This window comes from Branchiostoma floridae, chromosome 12 (assembly GCF_000003815.2).
Source record: "Branchiostoma floridae strain S238N-H82 chromosome 12, Bfl_VNyyK, whole genome shotgun sequence".
Lineage (NCBI taxonomy): Eukaryota > Metazoa > Chordata > Leptocardii > Amphioxiformes > Branchiostomatidae > Branchiostoma > Branchiostoma floridae.
This window is the reverse complement of record NC_049990.1, coordinates 8,954,364-8,969,734: the sequence shown is the minus strand read 5'-3', so window position 1 is coordinate 8,969,734 and position 15,371 is coordinate 8,954,364. Positions and strand designations below refer to the sequence as shown.

At 42.1% G+C, this 15,371-nt stretch overlaps 1 protein-coding gene and 1 pseudogene across 3 annotated transcripts in view; both read right to left on the bottom strand.

The window, feature by feature from the left end:
• LOC118427625 overlaps nt 1–12,121 on the bottom strand; it is a 41,439-nt gene extending 29,318 nt beyond the window's left edge. For 2 of the 3 annotated variants that reach the window (XM_035837496.1, XM_035837497.1), the window contains exons 1-2: nt 5,433–5,557; nt 73–5,210 (exon numbers count right to left, since the gene is read on the bottom strand). In XM_035837496.1, coding sequence (XP_035693389.1) covers nt 73–5,210; nt 5,433–5,454 — 5,160 coding nt within the window. In that variant the 5' untranslated portion in view covers nt 5,455–5,557. Of the gene's footprint in view, nt 1–72; nt 5,211–5,432; nt 5,558–11,677 lie in introns of those variants that run through there. The other variant, XM_035837498.1, reaches the window with a different exon arrangement.
• A 1,725-nt stretch (nt 12,122–13,846) lies between these two features.
• Nucleotides 13,847–15,371, bottom strand: part of LOC118427654 — a 3,226-nt pseudogene continuing 1,701 nt past the window's right edge.

Genomic DNA, 15,371 nt, shown 5'->3' with positions numbered 1-15,371 from the left:
ACCATTTACTATACATATCATCATATAGCTTTTATCAATAGAGTTTATTTTGTCAACTCCAAAATTTCTCACCTCATTCAATGCTTCATCTTGAGACACGATTCCCTCTTCCCGTTCAACCTCCTCGGACAGTTTCTGAAGCCTTTGTCCTTCTTCCCACTGGACTTCTTCACAAAGTTCCCGAAGCTTCCTTCCTTCTTCCATCTCGGCCTCCTCGCAAAGTTCCTGCAGCCTTTTTACTAGCGGACTGAGGTGCAGTTCAGAATGGCTTCCCCTCGCGCTGGGAGTGGTCTGTCCCGACGACAGTTCTGACGGCGTGTGACCGCCGGAGAGAGACAGTGTCCGTCGCAGATGTCCGCCTGGATAGAGACGATCTACAGCTGATAGCGACTGATGATGATGAAGGTGGCCCATCAGGGATGGGTGGATGTAACTGCTGTGGCGTCGCCGCAACCTCGGTGCGGTAGGACTAGCCGGGCAGCTTGCAAAGCAGACTGACTTGCGTCTTCGTACTGGGGGCGGGGAGCCCATTGGCATGTGGGAGGGCATTTTGCTTGCCACTTTCTCAACAGCCTCACCACCATTTATGTTGGGTAAACTGGAATGAAGGGGTTGGTCTTTTATTAGACTGTACGGTGGACTTCCAAGCTCCGAAAATAGAAACGCCTTGCAATTAGCCTTGACGTTGTCTTCCTCTTGTATTTGTTCAGCCTCCTGCTCTTTGTCATGGTCTGCAAGTGGTTTTGACGATTCTGGTATATCTTTAGTCTTAGGGTTTGTTTCGCACTTTTGAGTGTTTGTTAGGTCAACATTCAGTGCCTCTGGGGCATTGTCGGCATCTGTCATTTTATCGTTTGCATAATTTTTAAGCTCTTGTAGCATGAAATGCCCATCCTTTGAGGATAAATCAGAGTGCATGTTGTCTAAACACACCATGCCTGTAGCTGTTGTAATGTTGTTTGGGCTGTCAAATATGCAGGCAACTTGTCCTTTGGACTTGTCAAGGGACAAAGTACCATGTGCACGCCTCATGCCACGTGATACAAGGGATCCATCAAGCACGTCGTCACTGTCACAAGGTCGTGTTGACCTTGGTAAATCATCTACGCCACTTATCGTATCCTCTGACAACTGTTTACCAACTTCCTTTGGGCCCGTGGTATCGGCGTCATCTGGTTTGACACTCATGCTTGGTTCCACGACATTGCACGTGACTTGGTCTTTTCCACTCTGCTTGGCTGTACGCAAATATTTGCTCTGGTCAGTGGCGGAACTTTGACTGACGTCTTCTGGAAGTTCATTATCAGTTTTCCCCTCCATGCATGGAATGATATTTGAACTGTTATGCTTACAAGTCAAATCCTGGGTACTATCAGCACTCCGTTCCTGGGTGTCAACTTGCATATTTTCATTCCTTTGACTTTTCAGCTTAACCTGTAGAGTTGAGGTAAAACATTCCGGAGGTTGGATTGCCGGAGGCCGAGTTTTGCCGTAGTTACCTCTGTTGTTTTCTGCTTGAATGCAAGACACGTCTTCCTCTTTCTGTTCACTCTCGACTTGTCCGACTTTCTGTCCTCCTTGACTCACATCAAGCATTTCATAAATGACTGCATCACTATGGTCTTGGATCTTCAGCTGGACAAACCTTGTTTCTTCTTTGTCAGATCCTTCAGCTGCGCCCGTACTGATCCCACTCGACTGTTGTTCCTGCTTGGTAACAGCCTCCTTAGCCGTGTTTATTCCACTTACTTGGGAACTTGAGTCCGTTGTTTTCTCACCCTGCGCGTCGTCTACAGAGACGTGAAGCTGCATGGGAAATTCCACATCTTCACCATGATCCATGTCAGCACGCGTGTTCTCAGTTGAACTTTTCTCTATTGAACTCGCCTGCTGAACTTCGATTCGATTAGCATTGTCCGAGGTCTGTGGAGGTGTTTCCGTTATAATCACATCAACCACTGACAACTCTTTTGATCCGACAACATTTTTCGTCACAGATGATGCAGCATCTAAAGTCCTGCTTTCGCCAAAGGTAGAGCTAACATCCTGACTTTTGTCAGTCGATTCTGCTCCATTGTGTTCCCTCAATGGCTCGTGCGAACTGCCTTTTATTGAGTTGTCCATGCTTACAATATTACTTGCCAGGGGGTCATCACTAATTGGGCTTAATTGACCATTGCTTTCTCCATTGTCTGTATTAGGCGTAATCAAATTACCCACAGTGAAGCCCTGGGGGTTAGCCCCACTTTCTGTACATTGGAGCTCAACATTTGTTTGCATTCCTTCTGTGCCCTTCAACACTGTGACTGCATCATTACCTTTTACAGCACTAGAGTCACTTACAGATTCATTTGATGAACTTCGCGATGAAACGATCCCTGCTTTCTCAACAGCTTGTTTTTCTTTTACAGTGTTTTTCTTTCTATTCCTAGAAAGTGGGTCACTTGTTCCCTGCTTGATCTCCTTGTCTGGTTTTGTGACTCTTGTTTGCTTTTGAGCTACTCTAGTCTGTCTTTGAACAATACCTCTTGTCTCAAGTGTAGTAGACTGTCCCTTGGGCCTTGCTCCTGTGGTTGGAGGTGCTGATCTTCTCCTTGCTTTCTCGTCTGCTGCAGTTTTCAGTACTTGCTTCGTACTAGCCGGTACCATGTTTCTAGGTTTACGAGTAGAGGATATGATCTCTTGTTTACTTTTTCCATTACTCGCTAACACCTGTTTGGAACCTTTTGATAAACCACTTCCCGCAGGTGCAGCAGGCTTCTTGACCTTTGGCTTTTCTTCATGTGGCGTTCCATCATCCCTTTTTACATTTCCGTCTGACGAGGAAGAATCGGTCGAGCTTTTCTTGACTCTTGTTGGTGGAGTGTTTGATACAGAGTTGGAGAGTGTCTTCCGTTGTGGTTCAGGCAAAAGAGATCTTCTTCCTCCATTTGAAGGTGCAGTCCTCCTGGTGGTACCGGTAGCTTTGGAGCCACTATCAGTCTGAGATTGACGTGGTCCTCTTGCAGGAGTTATGCTTCTCCGTTTCCCTACCCCAAGGCTCTGTCGTTTAGCATTAGTGACCAGACTTCTCGCAGCTCTCTGGCTAGCTTTCCTACCCGCAGCTGGGTCAACCTCTTCAGATGACGTTTTCTTTGTCGCAGATGTTAAACCCTTTTCCGGCCTCCCAAGGCTCCTCCTTGTAGTTGTTTTATCTGGGACTTTCAGCAAATCCTTTTTGGCTACCTTTGGGGCTTTTTGATGCTCTGACACTGAGTTTTCCTTTGTGTTATTAGATGATGATTCCTCTTCTTTTGTTGGCATGACAGCATCTGTTCCATTGGTAGCCTCTAGATTTGTTAGGTCTGGCTGTGAGTTGGATTTAGTCAAAGGTATATCCACTATATCTGTACTCTTTATGACCATTGTTTTGGGTCTTGCTGCCCTCGGCCTCCGCTTGGCATGTGTTGCTGGTTTCTCTGTCTGCGGTTTTGCGGGTGGTTGTTTCGGGCTCTGTGGAGTCTTTGTTTTCCCACTTTCCTTTCGAACTCTTGACTCCTGGCTTACTTTTTTCACAGGCTGCCCTGGCTTGAGGCTTTGGCCATTTTTAGGACCCTTATTTGTTGATGCGGTGCTTTGCTTTCCATTGGTATGCAAAGGTTTTAGGGATGATGCATTGCTGACTTTCTTGGGTGCACCTTGCTTGCTTGTAGGTGCATTGCTGGGGGTCCTTCCCCTTGTTACATCCTTATCTTTGGTCACACCAGTAGTTGCATTGTCGCTAACACCTGAATGTACCAGATTGGCATCCCTTTTAGCAGGTGTACTTGGAGTGTTTGATTTTTGTGGGGTTGCTGATTGCGATCTCTTCTTCACAGGCGTTGGAATACCTGTCGGCCTTGCTGAACGTGGTGTAGTGGGTGTACTTACATGTCGTGACCTGACCACCCTGTTTGCCGGAGTGACAGGCACTTGTTCAACAGACGTTACTTCTTTTGATGATTTTAAAGTGCTCACCTTCAAAGGAACAACACCTGCACTTTTCCTGCTTTGGTCAGACTCAGAGCTCTCCATCTCTCTGTTTGACTTGCCATTGAACTTTAACCCTTTCTTTGACTTTGGCGGAGCATTCGTGATATCCTTCGGCACGACATTCTCCAAAGCTTCTGCGATTACAAAAGAAGTCCCCTTACGTGTGTCGCCAGAATTTTTGTCATTCCCTTCAACGTCAACATCCGAAGGAATATGCAGGTGTACGATGGAAGGTTTCTTGCGATCTGAGCCCTTGGTATGACTACGAGGTGTAAAAATGTTGGCCAGGTGACTCCTCGCAAACTTTCGCACAGATGTAGGCGTGCTGAATTTCTCTCGAAAACTCTTGCTAAACACACTGCTACTGTTAAACGTACTGTCATCGAGCGACAGACTCCAAGTTGATTCGTCCAAAGTCACGTCTACCGATCTCTCTGATTGGTCAGCCCTACTTAAAGATGGTTTAGGTAAAGGTGACACATAGCCTAGGACTTTCCTAGCTTTTCCAGATGGCTTTGGGTCCTGATTCGAGTCTAGTTCGATAGTCTGAGGCTCACTCAAAACAGTAGACTCACTGACATGGTCTCTATTCTTAGAACAGTCTGTATCTTGCCCAATATTGTTCACTCTCTCACATTTCCCTTCGTCTCCTTTCTCTACATTGTACAATGAGACTTTGTGTTTTGATGGAAGTACACAGATGGCATCCTCTCTGGCACAATCAGAGGAAACGCTGGGTACAACTGCAGGAACCCTTCCCTTCTCATCACTGATTTTATCGATCTTGTTTACATCAGGATCGTGTGTACCGGAAGAGGGTCCCCCACCCTCTTCATCGAATTTTTCTGATCCTGGGCCGACTTTCTTGCTTTCTACGCCGATAGGCTTTTTAGCAAGAATATCAAGCTTACCTTTACGACCAAAGACCAGTTTCTGTAAGCGGGTTTTCTTTTCTGAGCGGGTTTTATGCTCCTCCGTGAGTAGCAACAACTTCTTCGAAAACGGTTGCGAGTTGGTCACGTCCGCATGTCGTTGGTGGTCGAGGTCGTTTACGCTCGGTTTTTTGGTCAGATTTTGTCTTCTAGTCTTGTTTTTCTCTCCGTTTTCGGTCAGAATTTTCTCCAGCCGTGGACTGGCAGCGACTACTCGGGCTTTCGTGGCGGTAGGACCCGGCGACGGGGGATGGCTGGCCCGCTTGCCTGTAGAGACAGTTATAACGTTTTCAAATTCGACGCCATTACCTCATCATTTCCATAATGCCAACTAGTCCGTTAGAAAATATCCCATTTTCTTTCTTAAATTACCATCAACATGATCAAAATTCTAACGTTAAGGTCAATATGCAAAGGGATTTCAAGTTTTTCAACAACAGATGAGGAGACATAACGAGAAAACGGCAAAAATAACTAAACAATACGAACCAGCTGATGCGGCCGCCGCCATATTTATTTTCTACAAACGACCAACTTGCCTCATGAATATTCATAAGCTACCGGTAAAGGTAAGTGGGCGTGGCTGTCTGGCGGCCGCCCTTTGATGTGGCTACCTGTCAGATTGAGCGATTATTTCAAATTTGAACATGTTTGTATTGCGTTTTTCATCTTCAAAAACATGCACGCGTCACGCAGTCAAAAGTTTCAAGCGAACGGTTTAACTTATTTTGCATGATTTGTCGAGTTGGGAGAACTAGCGTATAGCCAGCGACTGACAAAAGCCGAGGAAGAGACACACATCACCTAAGTTTAGTTGCCCAAATCGCCAAGCAATACACATGACATGTTACTAGCAATACACATGACATGTGTATTGCTTGGCGATTTGGGCAACTAAACTTAGAAATAGATTCTAACAATATTCTCCTGTTTTCGAACGAACCACGAATTTTATCAAATGTTATCTATTTTTGGCAAACTAGCCATTAATAGAACGGTTGTCGTTGTTGACCGTAAAATCACGATCAAGACCTGTATCCGGTGTCACGCGTAGGCGTAGCTACACAATGACTCACTAGCTCTGCCAGAATAAATGATAGTTCCCTCCAATTCAATTTTGGGTTATCACTGCAGGGATTTGTACCTGACCGTAACATCAGGTACAGGTACAGAGAATTTTTGGGGTACAGATTTTTATAAAACCTCCTTTTTTTATTTATGGAAAATATAAGTAAAAAAAGGTTATACACTTGAGTGTATTAAATGGTGACGAACTTCCAGTTTATATAACGTTAATCCTTTCTTTTTTATATTGATTACTTTTATTTTTTCTGAGTATTTTAGAGGTACAAAGGAAATTACCAAACAAGGACAAAGCCAGATGGTTACAAAGCTACTGTGAATATCTATTTTATTTTGTAACATTTTGGGTGCCGGCCACATCAACCTTTTATCAGTAAAATCACACAGACACTCTACTAGGCCGCACCCTTTCTGGTTACGCGGTAAACTCATTCGTTCAGTAATTATATAAAGACAAACTTCGATTTTATGACAACCGCCCGCCATTTATCTCCGGGGGAGGCCTGAGCGTTGTGACCCGGCACGTTCTCGGGGCTAGGCGAATTTTACAGGCGCTATATACAGGTGCGGTAAACAAACAAACTGACTCAAAAGGGACCATCCCTTAGTTTACGAAGCCAAGGAATGGTCTGAATATGAACTGAGGCCTTAAAGAAGATGAAGGACAAATACTTTAAGGATTGGAACTGAATGCCCAGCCGTTGTGGTCTCCTAGACAACCGTAATGCGGCGAGTGTTTGCAAAGCAAAGAACGTAATCAATGGCGTCCAGGCGAACTTTAGAAAACTGTCTAAATATAAACTATGACCCCAGAGTAAAACAGGAACGACCGAGGCGATGGCGAATTCTGCTTTTGAGCTTTTTGTGTTGCCCTGAACGACGCCCCGCTGTTCTTAAGTGTTCTGAGCGAGTTTTTTGAATGGAGTAAGAGGGTATGAGGTCAGAAACTCCGCCCAACACACGTTATAGTGTCACGATGATGTGGTGGTCTCGATTTATGTTCTACACAATTTCTTACTAGGAATATTTTGAACTCTCATTGTGACTTATAAAACTAGATGTGAGGAAGCCCAATCCACGTGGCAATGTTTCATGTTCGTGACGAATTTTCAGACAAGCAGTTTATTTGCAACCTTAATAGTTCAGACTACACCTCGACTTTTCAGTATTTACACGTTACGTTTCATTTACTAAATAGCTATAAAGAGTATCCTGTACTGATTGTTAAAAAAAACATAATCAGTAGCATTGATCACATTTGAATTTTCACTCTATCCATGTTTATTACGTTTTTTTTTAAATTACACCATTTTCTTGTAGGATAAGTCCAACTTGCAATTAATGGGCTGCTACACTAAGTACAGAAATGTATCATTTTGGATATCTCTCGTTCACCGTTGCCAAACACCAATGACATTAATTTGAGCTCATTTAGATATGGAGTGATGGATTAAGGGAACAGGGTGCGCCATTTTATAGCGATGACAATGAAAGCAAACGGAAAAAAATAAAGTTTACGCTGTTGTAAATAAAGGGGTAACGTTACATGTACATATACAGGTATTTCGAAACATATTCGTGTCACATTGGTATTAGAACTTCGACATATTGACGACGCACTGTCGTGCACGTAGGTTGTCTTGCGTGTGTCGTAGGTATCGATCGGGAATATGCCTGATTTCGTTTGGTATGGTCTGGTTTAGCCTCAATGTTCTACAAGGATCATGTACTACGTTTTTAGACGTGCGCCATTTTATTTTAAACTTATGCTTTCTTCTCTGCTAGTTAGGAATTACAATATACCAACAGACCCCGAGAACAGCGTATGTATATATGAATAAAATGAACATGTCAAAGTTTCATTGAAGTAATTGGTCTTAAGTGTTGTTACACAAGACATTAATAGATAAAAACACAGTTGCATCACCGAACGAACAGCAATCTCAAATACAGGAAGGTCAATTTATACCCATGATATGCCGTGACTATTTTGGAAACCGGAGACATTAAAACAGTGTTGCTACTCACCTGTGGAAGTCGGAACTTGCTGGTCTGGACACCCGCCAAAACTGACTCGCACCAAGCGCTGCCTGTGACACAGCGCGCGTGCGTGTCCAAATTGTCGTCTGCAATGTTTTCGCGCGCGTTCTTGAGGGGCACAAGTAGTACAAACTTATCTTTCTTCACAGTTTTGTCATGAAAAGGGTTTATGTATAGATACTCCGGATTTAAAGTATGACGACGAGCAAACTAAATTTTAGCCTCATTTCAAATACGACGGGATATTTTTCTTCCTGGTCTTGTATTGTAACAACTCTATTTGGATTTTGGAGCTCAGTCCAATAAAAGTAGGGGTGTATATAGCTATGTACACGATCAAATACGTTTAAAATGATCAGAACTTTTAGATTTTGCCAAAAAGGGGGCATTAAGGTCGAATCAAGTAATGAAAGGCTATTCAGCACCTTTGATTTTCAGAATAAAAAAGGTAGACCCCTATGAAACATCATGATGTTACATTCCTCGATGAATAAGTAATGTAATAACCTCAGTTACTCTCTCATGTTAGCTTGTCGAACCTTGAAGTGGTCTGTCGCCTTTCACACTATTTGCTTAACACTTGTACTGTTGCTTGGGTAAACGATTGTAAAGGTCCCAGCTAAATTCACTGTCGGCAAACGTTGTTTGAGGAAAATTAAGTAAAATGTGAACACTACATTAGTATCTAGGTTTTCTCTGAGAGAGGAACGCTTGGCTATCTTTCCCGCCTTTTTGTTCTTCACCGGAACTGCGTCATACATCTGTCAACCAATGTACATCTTTGTTATAGAGGCTTGCGGAATGGAGGCTTGGAACCGAGCAACGGTAGTCTGATAAGGGGTTCTCAAGTGCACTATCATCATGGAGTCACAGAATATTGTGATTAATTAGCCATTACAACCCCTAGAGAGACGCAAAACATAAACGTATACTGTCATGAATTACACGAGGTATGTGTTACTTAAGATAGTACTTTGCGCCACTGTTGCTGTGGACGTGAATCCACTTCCACTAATGTAGTGATTTTTACATGTATAATTGATTATCTGCTTCAAGACTTGGAAAATATACATGAAATGAATAGATTCATGACTTTTTCCCTAAGAATCTTAGCATCGTATTCTACCATCTTTCTAATCTATATCAAAGAGGATCATAACAAAGCTATTAGCCTCTATAAGGTCGGAAAACAAACGCAAACAACGAGGAAAGCACTCAAAGGGAGCAAATATACGCCACTAAATGTATAGAATATGAAGTAGTAATCTTACAATACAGAGAGAACAGACATCGACATATACTATATTTTCATAACATATGATTTTAGTCAAATACATGTAGTGGAGTGGGCACAGATGGTGCACAGGTAAACTTGCGCACCTAGCAGGATTTGTCATACTGCAAACTACGTAAGTGACGTTATATATGGGTGCATGGAACCAATGTATACAGAAGAGAGAAAACAAAACAAAGATCTAAAGACCACGGCAATAAAGAGTCGAGACACTTAGATTCCGTACATATATATATATATACACCTGGTCGCAACACATTTGATCAAGTCATTATTGACTTGAAATGTACCAAGAAAACAAAGAGCAATACATAAATACAGAGCAAGCTCAGGAGATGTTGAGAAATTAGTTGTCATTAATCTGTCAAACATGTTTGGACTTTAATCAAGACTTAATCAATGAGAATCGTTTGCCCTGGACAGAAAGATGATCTTCCTAGAAGCAAATGTAATAAAGAAGTACCTGACAGATTATTATCTCCATGAAAAATGGAGGTATAGTTTTGCGTGAGTCTGTTTATCTGCCTATCTGTGTTTCCGGATTTTTGTAGCATAACTCAAGAACATCTGGATGTGTTACGATAATATTTGGCATGTAGGTAGGTGTTGGGAAGACGAAGGTGAAGGTCAAGTTTGGCCTCCTTGGTATGTGACCTTGTTAATGTCTGTAACAAAACGTACCGGTGCTAAGTCTTGATATTCTTAACTACCGAAGATGATTGTTGTTGGGTATAGGTAGGGTAGTGTAGCACAAAGTGCCTAAGAACAAATGTCTTGCAATAGAAAGCAAAACAACTGCAGCTGTTTGTTAATTGTATATGCAGCCATAAAGCTAAGGTGCGCATTTTACCATGGATTGACTGGAACAAACTACTGAGTAATTGCGCCGCCTGAGACCTCAACTAGTGACAAATGTTTTGCTTGAGTCTAACTATATACGTTTCTATTTATTTTTCCTGTCGCCGGAAGTGTACAAAGGCTTTAGCTTAGTCCTTATTATATGGAACATGTCTGGGTACATTTCGCTATTGAATGGAGTGACGTCACCGTCTTGCGTCAGGGAAAAGAAGCTATCAATTCTGACCAAGCGTTTTACGAACAAATCCTCACGCAAACACGTTTCTACAGTCAGGCTTTTACAAGGGGATTATCTGTTACGAAATCAATTAACCATTACTCTATATTTTTCCCTGACCAGATACGGTTACCAAAACAATTCTGTAGCTGTAGCGTCAAATACGTAAAAGAGAAGTAAAAAATGTTAACGACGTATACAATGCGTGAGCAATGCAATAGACAAAAGTAGTAGTAGTAGTAGTGAAATACAATGAAATACATGGCTTTTGTAGATGTCCTAATTATGACAAAAGCAAGCTTTGGGGAACAATTGAAATAACCTCCCTCAGTTTTCACTAGAAGACTAAAAAAAGACACCTATCTACTAAAATCACAAAAGCCTTAGCCATTGCCTGCGCAAAGAAGAGAGAAATCAAACTCTTCCTTTTAAGTACGTGGAAATATCAGATAGACCAGGTTGAAGAAAAGAGGTTGAAAAAAGACCTCCTTGGATAGATCTATAGAACATGCTATAGAATTGCTTACATTTTTTTTCTTATTTGTATGTTTCCTTGTAATTAGACTTCGAGCTTCATGCATGACCTTCCAAATAAAGATTCTATGATTGGGACCATAGCTCTGATTCAAAAAGAGAAGAACGAACGCTTTAAATACACATAAGCAACCTGAAATGACTTAGTAGCGGTATGAATGATCTTTGTACAGGTGTCACCGAATGAATGGCCTAAACGTGACAAAGACTCTTTGGCACTGCTTTAACCATGCGTAAATAGTCAAAAACAGCCAGACAGCTGACAGGACAAGAAAACGGCTGAATTCAAGTGCAATTTTGAGCATAAGGGCGTCGTCGGAAATGTTCTAGGTGTTTCCACAACAAGCCGCTGTTTTACAGTAGCTGAAATTTGAAAACAAAGGTTTGACTTGATAAATTGAGGGGAGAGCGCAAACAAGAGACCAGACAACGCAAGAACGTGGGTGACACCTAAAAAAGCATACCGTACGTGTTAACTAGGCTACAGAGATCAGCTGAATTAACTGATTTCAACGAATTTAAAAACACTATTCATAATTTCTTAAAGACAGGACTAAGTGAAAAACAATGCTTTGAACGGAATATTGGGACATCTATACCACCTGTTAGCAAATAATACTGACCAAAAACTAGTTCATCTGAGTGGTCTATGTTTGATTTGTCATCAATTATAGTCAGATTAATACTAAATAACACGAAAATTCATACCTCGTCTAGTTCTTCACTTTCTTGATCTGGAAAGACGAGGAATCTCTCTAGTTCTAGCGATCCGCTTCGTTCGAATCTCGGTCTCGGTGGCTGGAGCAGATTATCTGACGAGATTCTTCTCGTAACGTCTTCCCAACAAAGGCTCAAATCCTCCTCCAAAACCTCTTCTTTGATGGTATCCATTTTGTGATGGCAAGTGTGCGAACTTGCCGGGCCACTATTAAGCGTTTCAAAGTCCATTTGCCGTCATTTGTAGTTTGTAAATACCTTGGTATGAAGTAGGATTACTCGCAGACGTCTGTGGCGATGGCGGGAAACTCGGAAATGGACACCTCAGTTATCTGATGACCTCTACACCCACGTCAATGGTTAAACCGTGACATGAAACGTTTGCACAAGTCGGTAATAAAGACAGAAAACACGTCGTAGGGACAGTTTGAACATCTCAACCCACAAGCACCAACAGCTGACTGTGGCATAGGAAATACGGGTTAGTAAATAGAGCCCTAACAGAGAGGTACGGGTCAGTGACTGGTCGGAAGTTGTGTTTGATGTCATACAAAAGTTAGCCCAGTGCTGACGTACTAGTAGCTAGGCGAGTAGAAAGAGAGTGTTGGATAAATAGAGAAGGGCCATCTATTTTTGCGTTGGTGAAACAGGCTCGCGTTTACATGTACCCCATTTTGGTACTCACGAGACGAAAACATCTGCTATATTTGGCGCGGCCTCAGATAGCAAGTTCGAAGCCCCTCCCTCCAAAAGTTCGTATTAAAAAGATGACTTTGCTAGATATGTGAAAACCAAAAATTTGTATGTACTTAAACATACGTAGATTGTTACTTAAGCTACATATCGCCAAGTATGAAAACTTTGCCTTTGTGTTATTCCAATCGTAATGTTTATATGCAAACTTTATCCCAACTAACGTTACATTCTGACCCTGTATTTTGTTACTTTATACTATAATGACGTCGCCTCAAACTTGCACAAGACCACACAGAATTAAGCACCAGCTTCATATTACAAACGTTAACGCTCTAATTCCGATGAGACATTGCAGGCCTTGCGTATGTTGGCTTTTACAAACGGTCTTGAAATAATGTTGTAATTATACTATGCGACTTGTGAGAACAATTATATCAAATCACATAAAAAGCAAAGTGCGTAAATGTGACATTCAAAACACATTTGTCCGAGTTCAAAGGCTACATTGGAATGCAGCTCTACCCTGTAATAAAAAGAGAACGACAAAAACAACAACTTATCTTAGCCTTGAGGAGCTGTTTAGGAAACTCCCCGTCCATTGAACGTATTGTGAAGAGCCCGCTAATGCCCTAGACCGGCTAGACGTCATCTATTGACGCTTTCGGAGGTTTCCATTCAAGCGGAGTTGGCCATGCGCGGAGACACCGGTACTTACATACAAACATGGTGTCAGAACACGACCGAAAGAAAATCCGACATGGGGCGATTACACACAAAACGGTGTTTCAGATAAAATAAACAGGTAAGCTGATCCATACCTGGTACGTAAGGGTTTGCGTCATGGAATGTTTTAATCGTCTAGTGGCCGAAAATCGGACACTAGTTTCAGACGCCGTCTTTTCGTTTTCGTCCAATCGGGATCTTTAAAGTCATTCAAGTCCTACCCTTGACCTTTCGTGTAGCGTAGCGCTACCAATTATCGTCCGCTACCAATTAAAGTGCACCATGTCAACATGTCCGGGTGTATATATAAAGCTAGTAAAGAGCAACATAAGTATGATCCTTAGGCATAGCTCTCCTTGCAAAAACAATGAAATGGATTTCATCGAGTGAAACAATAGAGTTAAAACTCCTGAAGACAAAACAAAAGTTACATGGAAGAGTCATGCATCACTATTTCATATGTAATTTGGCACCGCATGTTTCTTTATTTTTAGCATGTTCTAACTCCCATGATAGATACAAGTATCTTTAGCTGAAGTCAAACCTTTCTTTGTTATAAATCATCTGTCGTGATTCAAGGTTTGAAGAGGGTTTGGTGTAACATAGGAGCTGCAAATGCATACGTGCATATGAATGGAATAATGCTATCATTGTTGTTTAACATAATGCTGTACTTTGGTACCATGGTGTTATACAATCTTTAACACAACTCTAAATAATGTAAAAATGACATGGCAGCAGTGGTTTTGAGACATTTTATTCTTACAGAAAGCCTCCATGCAATGCTGAAGTTTATCAGGCACTGAGCATTCAGTTGGGCCCAGTGCCATCATGGAGCATTAGCAGGGGCAGCCAAGAGTTCATGTCTCAAGAACAATCATTAGTCATTTTACCAAAGGCACCATATATCCGACCAATCAGATGTATTCTTATTTACACATTAAAAGTCATTAATTGGTTGAATCATAACACAGATACGATTTGAATGTTCAGTCTATCTGCAAATAAAGACTTTGCAATGACCATTATACTGCAATTTTAATTAACTTGCATAGAATTAAAAGAAAACCTTTGACTTCAAGGAAAGAATAACGATTGTCAGAAAAAGCTCAACATATCCTCAAGACCACAATAGATTGTGGTATCAATTTTGGTAGGGCATTGTCTGATAACCTTATGTTGAGAAGTAGTTGCTGACATAATGGAACTGTGAGCTAACTGCAATTCACAATTTACTTGCTAGAGGGTGTTCATCTACAGTGCTCTGGTATGTTAAAGATTACTATTGCTATAGCATTGAAAGAGCAAACTCAAAATTAGACTTCTCAGGTTATGGTAGTCATGTAGATTTTTCAGTTCACATGGAGCTCTGACCAGCCCCACCCTTTCCTGCAGGAAACTTCTCCGCAGCCTTCTGGAAACAGTAGACAAAGTTGCCGGGGTCCTGGGCACCGGAGAAGGCCGGGCGGCCGTTCATGTAGAAAAACGGCACGCCTAAAAAAAAAAGAAAACAATTATTTATAAACATTATCCCAATGAGAATCAACCATAGCAAATTTTCAAGAGGGTTTGCAATCTAAATAAGTGTTTATCAAGGAGTATATACAAATTATGCTAATGATTATCTTTTTTAATGTTCTGCATGTTTTGTTGTCGTTGAAAGCTACTCTGCCGGGCTATGGTTTGGAATCATTTGCATGAAGTGTTAACTGGCCTCTATCCCTCTTCTGTCAGGGAATAATCAAGCACAAACACATGTAACAGAACCACAATGTATTCACACTTGAGTCCTTTGAACCAGACTTCACTGCGCCCCCACCACAGAGGGCTCAGTCCGCATGCATCAACTGTTCCATTAGTGGGGGACCTAAACCATTCTAAGTCATCTAACAGGGAGAAGGTTAAATTGTGCTGTTTTAAGAATGAGACACATATAATGAATGACCTGTGACTCCATCCTTCATGTACTGCCCTGCCTTGTTGAAGACAGCTGTCTGGTTGTCCTGGCTGGAGATGACTGGTTCCACCTCCTCCTGGCTCATCCCCACCTCTTTAGCCAGCTCCACCAGGTTGTAACCAGATGGTAACATGCCATCTGTGAAGTACGCCTGGCAAGGACAGAGTCAGTGAGATTGTGTGGTGTAATCGGCAGCGCTTTGGGCTCAGGCCCAAGAGAACCTGGGTCCAAAACCTGCCATGTCACCAATCTTGAGCCCTTGGGAAAGGCACTTAAGACCTCCAATTGACGACCTGAGGAATTGGCCTA